Source organism: Mytilus galloprovincialis, chromosome 12 (genome assembly GCF_965363235.1).
Source record: "Mytilus galloprovincialis chromosome 12, xbMytGall1.hap1.1, whole genome shotgun sequence".
In the NCBI taxonomy this organism is placed as follows: Eukaryota; Metazoa; Mollusca; class Bivalvia; order Mytilida; family Mytilidae; genus Mytilus; species Mytilus galloprovincialis.
The window spans coordinates 69856265-69867139 of NC_134849.1; the positions used below are offsets into that span (position 1 = coordinate 69856265).

Sequence of the window (10875 nt, forward strand, 5' to 3'; positions counted from 1 at the left end):
TCGTGCTTGATGATGCCTGACATTCTTACTTTTCAACCGATTAAATATACTAGTCAACCATCGAAAGAATACAAAAAGATGCATCTGTCATTACAAAGAAATTTTGTATTAATCAATACTAAAATATATGATTTATAAAGACTTTTCTTTTATTATCCAATTCATTTATTTATAGCAAAATCGATAATTTGATTGATTTTTAAAAACAACCATTCTTACAAACACAAATTTAAGAACAATCGATGTTAGACCCGAAAACTTGAAACAAATCCATGGTCGGATAAGATTTTGAATACTTTCTCAAATGTTTGAATACAAAATTCTTTTGAAATTTTTGTCATCATTTTCCGAAAAATAAATTTCTACCCTGTGTTCAGACATACAATATTTCAAATTTCCTACTTGGTAAGATTTTCACTTCTGTTTATTATCTTCATTATGTTATAGTATTCTTTTATTTGTTGTTATGCATATAACATGTATAACTTTAACTGTTTTTTCGAATATTGGTGATATCTATTTGACGTGGCTCTGTACATGTCAATGTGTTCTTATTCTATGGTAAAATAAATTTATTCTGTCTTTCCTTTTTTCTCATGTGCTTTGTCTATATGCCTATTTGGGTTTCTTTGTTAAAAATGACGTGGCCCTATTAATATAACTTCCGTCATTGTGCTATGGTAAAAGTTTTTTATTCTTGTCTGTCTGTTTTGCGGATGTGATTTGTCAATATGTCTTTATGTCTTTTTTATCTGTTACATTTTTGTTTGATTTTAATGTGATTAAGATCATAACACGATGTAAATTGTTTTTTACCTATTTTGTCTGTTTGTTTTGTTCACGCATTGTTGTCAAGATAATGGAATTTGATGCGACTGTCATTCAGGTGAGAGGTTTAAGCTACAATTAAGCTATACACCCAGGTTTAATTCACCATTTCTGCCTAAGAAAATGACTCCACCAAATCCAGTAAGTTATCAACCATTCGTTTGATGTGTATGAGCTTTTGATTTTGCCAGGTGATTTTAGACTTTCCGTTTTGAATTTTCCTCGGAGTTCTGTATTTTTGTTATTTTATATATTTTTTTCATTGCATAATTATTTATGATCAATTGCAGTTTAAATTTGTGTATCATTACTTTTGTTCATGAGTATATCTTCGGTTTTTCTTTGCAATTAGATATGGTTTTTGTTTAAAATAATGATTCTTTTCAAAAATTCAATTAAGAAACAATCTTAATTAAAAAATACAGAATAACCATTAAATTTATTGTATTTTGATCAACAAAAAAATATATAATAGCTACAACTTCTTCTTCGGTATTGTTTATTAAAATTTTGTTTGTTTCAGAAAATGATAATCAATTATATCTTCATTTAAAATGAATCGTAATAGGATTCACAGTATTTTAAAGATTTAGATTTATTAAGAAAAATTCGATTGAAACTACGTGAAAAGTATAAACGTTGGAACGTAAAATTTTATTGCGTATAACAACACTTTTTCATTAATCATGCAATAATAGTTGGTTCTACACGACGAGTTTCTGAATGAACTTTATAAAGTCATCGTACTCAATGTAATGCTTAGTGCATCACCAACATTATCTCGCACCTGAAGATAAAAAACATACAACGGAGCATTCACCGAGCCCAAAGCTAATTTTGCTTTATTTTAACCGAAACTAAATACATAACGTATATTGATACTAGCATGAAACATTGTACCTTGTGATGCCATCAACTGGTATGTAGATTGATAATATATAAAGATACACAGAGACCATTAAGTGCTTTGATCCACGTTTTTTAGAAAAAGTAAAATCACAAAAATAATGAAATCAGAGAAAAATCAAATCGGAAATTCCCTAATCATATGGCAAAATCAAATGATAAAACAAATACAAAACGAATGGACATGAACTGTCATATTTCTGACTTGGTACAGGCGTTTTCAATTGTAGAAAATGGTGGACTAAACTTGGTTTTATAGCGCTAAACCTCTCACTTTGTATGACAGTCTCACCAAATTCCGTTATATTCACAATGATGCGTGAACTAAACAGACATAATAAATATAATAGTCAAAATATGGGTACAGCAGTAATCATCGTGTTACAATTTTAAAAGGAAATTGAGGGAATCTGCCGGATAGTAGTCTCATTGAAAATCTTACAACATCTCCTTATTATATTACATACATTTTATCATTGCCCATTGCTTTGAAATAGAGACCATGCACACAGGCATCACTTAGCGGTTCGATCCTGGTGTGACAAAACAAGAAGTAAGCGAATAACAAATCTCCAGCGCTGTAAATAGTTATCACAGGTACCAGGCTTATAATTTGATACGTCTGACGGGCGTTTCATCTACGTTAGTCTCATAAGTGACGTTCAGACCAAAACAGTTAGAATGTATAAATTTGAAGAGCATTGAGGACCCAAAGTACCACAAAAAACGGCTAAGGTAATCTATGCCTGAGATAAGAAAATCCTAAGTATTTTGAATAATTCTTACTTTTGCAAACGGTTAATATACAAAAAATGACCGTATAATTGATATTCATGTCAACACTAAAGTGCTGACTACTGGGCTGGTAATACACCCGCGGGGAAGAATCGTCTACCAGCAGTGGCATCGACCTATTATAGCTAGTGGTGTAAATAGTTGACGCTCAGATCAAAATAGTTAGAAAACCAAACAATTATAAAGTTGAAGAGTATTTAAGACCCAAAATTCTAAGAGTTGTGCGAAATACGGCTTATGTAATCTATGCGTGGCATAAGAAATTTCTACAGAAAACAAATGGTTGACGTTTTTCGGTATTAAAGAAAAACAATGACTGTCATGTATTTTTGTTGTACATTACACCACTTTCCCAGCTGGTAAAAAAGAAGAGGTGGGATCCCACGAACATGTATAACCCCGCCACATTCACATTCTGTCTGTATGTGCCTGTCCTGTATTTCAAGGGTTTTCGTTTGTTTTGTGTTACATACTTGTTTTTTTTGTAAATTTTTGGAACATTCAGTTGAACTTTAGTTTTCTCGTTTGATTTTTTTACTTTTGTAATTTCGGACCTTTTATAGCTGGTTATGAGATATGGGCTTAGCTCATTGTCGAAGGCCTTTCGATGACATATAAAAGTTGTTAATTTTGTTAACATCGTCTACAAAACACGCATTTTCAAGAACCCTCTAGCATTATGACGTATTATAAGTATATACTAGTATATGTTTTTTTTAACAAAGCAGACGTATTTATCGAGTAAAACATATGCTTCAACAAAATCATCAATACATTTTAAGCACATGCCATGACACGAATCTAATTTTATAAGTTACTATAGTGTTAACTTATGTTTTCACGATATATTATTCAAACAAGTATAGGATATATTCAGAAAGAGAAAAATCAATTATTTTAAAGTTTTACAAACAATTTAACTCTCCTTCTTTTCATTTTATAACTCCTGGTTGATAACCCTGTGATCACAAGTTACATATATTAGATTGTTCAAACAATACTTAAAGATTAGAAATGTCTTTACAAAATTTATATATCAAATAATGAATATTGAGTCAAAAATGTAAAAAAAGGTCAATGATTCATTTAAAAAAAAAAGTACAATTTATTTTCGACATATTTTATCCGATATAATGTAATTTTAATATCTAACTTATAATTTATTTTCTGATGTAAATGAGAACACAATGTTTTTGTGATTCAAAATATTTACTGTTTTGTTATATATTATACCAGACACAAAGCCAAACATAGGAAGGCAATGCAGTACAATTTGATAATATTAGGTAAGATATTGTTTTGCTAAAAAGCATGTCAAAAGTATATTTTGGACGTATATTTTCCACTCTCAGCTTTCATAGGCTTGGATAAAATGTATGAACAAGTGTGGTTTACACATTTGATTGTAACCGAGGGTAATATGTTTACCCCTGGTTCTCGTTTTTGGTTTATAAAACAACCAAAGATAAACCAAGATAAAATCAGAATACACATGATTTTAAACACTTTGGTCTTGAATTCTATGATGATAAATAAAAAAGCTTCAAGAAAATAAAGGTACACAATTTGTCGGATATGTCGTCCGTAGGATATTTTGGACCATAGTAATTTCGTGCATCTTGCGTGTTACAATTCCTTGGATTTCAAATGTTTGGGTGTAAGCGGTCATAATAAGGCAAATCAAAAAGGAGAAAAACAAACATGTAAGAAGCACGAAATCACTATGGTGTAAATTTTATTTGCCAGCACTGGGTTAATACAATTGCTAGTCGACTGTAAGTCCCTGGAGGTATCATCAACCCAGTCGTAAGTCACATCGGATCTGACATGATTTTGATACACATTTTTCAGGAATTCTAAAGGCCCCTGGTCCTTCAAATAAAGCTAACCTTGTATGTCATTGACTATTTTTGGTCCCTTTTGGTCATAAAGCGCTCTTCATGTTTCTGGACTTGCACAGCCTAGGCTTTGAAATGCTTCGGTTTGAGCATTCCTGGTGATAGTTAATTAAGAATAGCGTTTCGGACGCACGAAATGATTGAAATGATTTTTCATGTTTGATAATATAATTTGTTAATCAAATATGCATGTTTTTATCTATTTTGATGCAAATAACGAAACATTATTTTTTCTATTGTTATATATAACACCAGACACAAAGCCATACGCCAGAAGACGTTGATATAATAATGAAAGAGAAACCTCGGGTAAGAATTGTTTCTTTAGCATAACACTGTATATCTGGAATCATATGTTAATATTTGAATGTCTTCGGGTTTTAGTTGTTGTGTTGAATATCCGTCTATGTGACTACTATTCTGTCTACATGTCCACATGTTCTTCTCCGTGTTTAATAATTTATCTACATGTTTACCAGTCAGTGTACATTTCCAACAGTCTAACAACAAATCCACCAGTCTGAGTATGAATCCATCAATTTGCACCAGCTGAGTATGTGTTTATAAATCTTCTACATGTTTACCCTACCAACCAGTCTATATTTCTACCATACTGTAAATAAAATTGAAAATGGGAATGGGGAATGTGTCAAGGAGACAACTACCCGACAATAGAAAAGACAACATCAGAAGGTCACCAACAGGTCTTCAATGTATCGAGAAATTCCCGCACCCGGAGGCGTCCTTCAGCTGGCCCCTTAACAAATATATACTAGTTCAGTGATAATGAACGCCATACTAAACTCCAAATTGTACACAAGAAACTAAAATAAAAATAATACAAGACTAACAAAGGCCAGAGGCTCCTGACTTGGGACAGGCGCACAACCCTCCCCCTATACCTCTAGCCAATGTAGAAAAGTAAACGCATAACAATACGCACATTAAAATTCAGTTCAAGAGAAGTCCGAGTCTGATGTCAGAAGATGTAACCAAAGAAAATAAACAAAATGACAAAAATACATAAATAACATCAGACTACTAGCAGTTAACTGACATGCCAGCTCCAGATTTCAATTAAACTGATTGAAAGATTATGATTTCATCATATGAATATCAGACACGATCCTTCCCGTTAGGGGTTTAGTATCATACCATCATAACATATATGAGAAGAACATAACCCGTGTCATGCCAAACAACTGGTTTTTTAATAAATATGTTTAGTTCCGATGCAAAGACCCTATAAGTGAATCAATATTAACGCCAAAATATGCAATCTTTAATGATCTGACAACAGTATTGTAACTATATCCCTTCTTAATAAGTCTATTTAAAGGTTTTGTCTGTTTCTGAGGTTAATACTGACATTGTTGTGCTTATAAAGAATATTTCCATAAAAAATTGGATGTGAAATACCTGAACTTATAAGAAGTCTGCATTCTGAGCTATATTTACAAATGATGTCCTTATACCGATGATAAAATTTAGTAAATGTTTTGACTAGTTTGTGATATCGAAAAGTGCCAACATGTCCATCAGTTCGTCTATATTTTTACCCTTCTGTATCTGCTTTGTATTGTATTGTTTTGTTTGATCGTCCGAATCTTCAACATACTGACATTTACATACATTTATTTTACCTGACAACTTACTACATGTAGGTGTATACTACATACTAATACATTCATGCTTTGAAATGACAAACACTTTTCGGTGTGGTTCATTATTACCCAAGGAGTTTAATATGTTTCTCCACAACAATTCACGTTGCAGATTTAGCTTTTTCTGACAACAGGCTAGTATGAAGAGTAAACTTTTTAATTCAATGATACAAGCAAACCTTCAAAATTAAATAGTCTTATCTATCTCCGGTTGAAAAACTGTCGGTTCGCAACCATACTTAATAGACATGTTTTCACCGTTAATGTCTGTCTCTGCGTGCCCATTTTTATATGAACTGTAGCATTGTCTCATACAAACAAAAATCGTTCGTAGTTATTTCGTTATTAAGGAACAACCAGTCTGACGTCGCAGACGTTTTAAAATTACAAAGGGTAAAAAATAGCTTTTTCTGTTATGAGGGGGGACATTGGATCAATCCAGTCCCCCCGACCCCCTCGAAAACATTAGCATGGGGGAAGAATGGCTTTAGGACACCGGAACTCGAAGGCGGGCTTCAGCTGGCTCTTTAACAAAAAATGTGTACTAGATCAACGAAATTGATTCCTTAGTTTATTTTTGTGGGTAGTTTTGGTTCTTTCTTTTTTACCTCTTATAGGATGACGATTTACCATTATTTGTTGGCACGATTGATTTCGGATCTTTTTTACCTCTTATAGGTTGACGATTTACCATTATTTGTTGGCACGATTGATTTCGGAACAACCTTCAGTGGTTATGCATACATGAGTAAGGATGAGTTCCAAGGAAAGACAAAGCATATGGAGACAAGGGCATGGCGTGTTGATAGATGGACGAGACACAAGGCCCCAACATCAGTTCTGTTTGATGAATGGAAACATTTCCACACTTTTGGATATGAAGCAGAAGAACATTTTCATGAATATGTAAAAAGTAGATCGTTAGACAAATGGTATTTCTTCCAAAATTTTAAGTTGGAAATATCAAAACAGGTAAGTCATTATGTATTTTAAAGATAAAGAAAACCGCCCATAGTTATAGACTAATTACTTTAAAAGAGGGACGAAAGATATCAGAGGGACAGTCAAACTCATAGATTGAAAAAAAAAAATGACAACGCCATGGCTAAAAAAAAAAAAAGACAAACGGACAAATAATGGTACAGAAGACAAAACATAGAAAACTAAAGACTAAAAAACACGAACCCCACCAAAAACTTTGGGTGATCTCAGGTGCTCCGGAAGGGTAAACAGATCCTGCTCCACATGTGGCACCCATCGTGTTGCTTATGTTATTACTAATTCGGTAAAAAGTCTAATTAAAGTGTTGCACAACATTACATATAAGCAGTGATTATACTAAGATAAAAAATACACTGTAAAATATGCGTTGAGTTTTTATTACTCAAGGTCTACCAACAAAATGTTTTCATTACTCATTGACTAATGTATGTGAAGTTAGCAGTCGGTTCGTTATTCGATATTCGATATTCTATATCCAACCGCCGGCTAGCAGCCAGTTCGATATTCAAATTTTACTGAAAATCATAATAAAATTAAATACTTGATAACATTAAAAGCATAATTTCATAGTTAAGAGAACTGATAAGATTTGTAGGAAATTGTTTAAGACCCCAAGCTATCTTAAATTGTCGTTGCCCTCGAATATAAACCCTTTGTAAGTTACATAGTTGTCTTTAAGTGATATAGATTTTATCAATGAAATGACTTCAAAGATGTAATTTAATATATGATATTTCTTACAACAAAAAGAAACATCGATAACTCTAGAAACATTTTGAATATAAACAGAAACATCTATGGAAAGTCCGAAAAGAAGTTTATAGTGAAAACCTACCCAAAACCGCTTAGATGAGGGTGAGACGCCCCTGGCTTTTAAATGTCCATAAAACTCATCTAGATAATAGACTGTATATATAAGGGTTGTATTAGAAGGATTTCCAAGAATAATGTCATCTTCGATATCTACGGAGGGCTTAGATTGTCACTTTTCAGCAAAAAATTGTCAAAATTTTAGGACAAAGGGCATAAGGCAATGGTGAGAGCCCCCTGATCTCTCAATTTTTCTTATATTATGCAGACATTTAGTTAATAGGTAGATACACACGTGCCTAAAAGGAATTTGTATACATTATCTGTCTTCTATAGCCCTCCGTAGATATCGAAGATGGTATTTTTCTTGGAAATCCTTCTGATACAATCTTTATATATACAGAGTCTATGAATTCGTCGAATTTTATTGACATTGAAAGAACAGGGGGGGGGGGTCACCGTCATTGCCCTTTGTCCTGCAATTTTGACAACTTTTAGCATTGATAAGGGTTTATATTTGAGGACAACGAGAGTTAAAGACTACTTGAAGGGGTCATAAAACGATTTCCTATGTATCTTTTTACTCCTTTCAACCATGAAAAGCATGCTTTTAATGTTATCAAATATTATATTGTTTTATGATTTTCAACTAAATTTGAATATCGAGCTAGCAGTCGGTTGGATATTGAATATCGAATATCGAATAACGAACCAGCTGCTAACTTCACGTCCATCATTGATGTGTTTTTTTGGAGATATAATACAAGCACTTCTTATTTTTTGTAATTTCATCTTTTACTTATATTTAGAGCTAATTAACCCTATCACGCATCAATTTCGCTGTTATAGCCCAAGAACCTAGTCAAATTTTGTTTGGCATGTAATCTACTAATTTAACGGAAGGTGGGCGGGTTGGTGAAGAAAAATCTATGGCTAAAAATCATCTGCTTTTCCTAAATGTCGACTTCAAAATGGATAAATCCATCCCTTGCGAAGATCGATAATCCAACTAAAAACCAAATACTATTAACTGACGACGTAGTATAACGACGAACACGGTGGTATGAGCACAACCGATAACGGATATAAAATTTAGATTGTAAATCCTATTACGGCACATTAAAAACTAAAACTTTATGACAATTCAAAACCATCTTTTCACATTGTACCATTTCTTATTGTTACAGCGAAAGAAATGTATGACGCAAATATAATACAAGTTTTTTTTATAAGAAGATAAAATATGTGCTTTTACAACCGTTCACAATTTTTTTTCAGAAAAAAATACCAGTTATCTCTTCATAAGAATGCAAGTGACTCACATTCATCGTGTATTCCCTCCCTTTCTAGCAATACTTGTTTATTAAAGGTTGCACTAAAATACAGCGTTTCGCATATCCAGCCTCTTTTTGGGGAGATATATAACATTTATAGATATTTTGTTTTGTTTACGTAATATTTCCCAGATATGGTGTCTAAGTTTTACCTCAGTCATAGAGACATTACTTGGGAATGTTACCAGTTTATAAACACATGGTTGCGGCAAATTTTGACCTCTGCGGAAAGACCAAAGTGAAAGAAGAGTTAGTACAGAATTAAAGTATAGGTTTAAGCACTTAGAAGTTCGGGGTCATATACATGTTGAAAATATGCTGCACAGCCCTATGTTTTGACCTTTGAATAAAATAAAAGTGCATATCAATTTTCCGTTCTAGTATATATTTTTTTACGAAACTTCATAGTAAAAGTGGCATAGTTTTAGTCGTAAAGGGAGTTCCTATAGGAAATTGCGTTGTCTATATTTACATAGATGTAATTGTATATCACTTGAATTTTGCTAAATTACTTATACAATTATCATATATCAAAAATATCATTCTTGGTGATTGTAAAATTTAATATATATTTTTTTAAATCATAAAATATAGGCAGTATTAGATGATACATTCATGTTGTATGATATACGACGGAAAAATAGAATGCGGGCAGTTGATGTTGTAATGGAAATTATAAAATATCTCAAAGGAGATCTCCTATCCAGTCTTAACCAGAGGCTTACTAATTTTGATGACAGTCTCATTCAGTGGGTTCTGACAGTTCCAGTTACTTGGAGCTTAACAGCTCGCAATTTCATGAGAAAAACGGCATATCTGGTATTATATGTACAGTTTGGTTAAGCTTGTTTTACTAGTTCTTGTAAATGAAGAAACAATACAATTATATGGTGATACACATATGCATATTTAATGTATGATAAAGTGTAAAATCACAAAAATACTGAACTGCGAGGAAATTTTAAAGCGGAAAGTCCCTATTCAAAAGCGAAATCAAAAAGTCAAACAAATCAACTGTTATTCTTTTGACTTGGTACATGCATTTACTTATGTCGAACATGGTAAAATAAACCTGGTTTTACCTCTTAATGGTAAGACAGTCGCATCAAATTCAATTATATTGACAATGATGTGTGAACAAAACAAACAGACATTATGGGTAAAAATGTCACAAAAAGGGGCACAGAAGTCAACATTGTGTTAAAATGTTAATCACTATTAAAGCAAATGAGTATGTAACAAAGAAGCACACAAAGGCATATATACAAGCACATTAGAGCAAATGAAAAACAAGAATACAAAATTTACACTAGCACAATAACACAATGACGTGATGTTACAGTACAGGGCCATTTAAAATGTACCAAAGAAGCACAAAAATCCATATAGACATAGCATATTAGCAAAAATGAAAGGCTAGAGTACAAAAGATAATTATAATAATGAATTATCATTGATATGTTAAAAAATATAATTTAACTGCCTATACAAGTTAGACGGTGTAAAAAGATCGACTAAAAATCTGCACATTCCAGTCTGGTATTCCAAAACATCAATTGAAACTTCTACCTGAAGCAGAAGCTGCTGCTTTTTACTGTGGCCAGAAGGAACTTGATATACAGCAAAGCTCTGATGGTG

At 32.5% G+C, this 10875-nt stretch overlaps 1 protein-coding gene across 1 annotated transcript; it reads left to right on the top strand.

The window, feature by feature from the left end:
* Window positions 1-4687: 4687 nt before the first annotated feature.
* LOC143053554 (heat shock 70 kDa protein 12A-like) lies at window positions 4688-10562 on the top strand. The gene is made up of 3 exons (XM_076226355.1): window positions 4688-4736; window positions 6770-7063; window positions 9832-10562. Exons 1-3 carry the CDS (start codon window positions 4719-4721, stop codon window positions 10078-10080), a joined length of 561 nt encoding a protein of 186 aa, XP_076082470.1. The 5' UTR covers window positions 4688-4718; the 3' UTR covers window positions 10081-10562.
* Window positions 10563-10875: the final 313 nt, after the last annotated feature.

Coding starts and splice junctions, on each gene's coding strand:
- LOC143053554 (XM_076226355.1), top strand. Junction 7,064..9,831: donor AGTTGGAAATATCAAAACAG/GTAAGTCATTAT, acceptor CATAAAATATAG/GCAGTATTAGATGATACATT.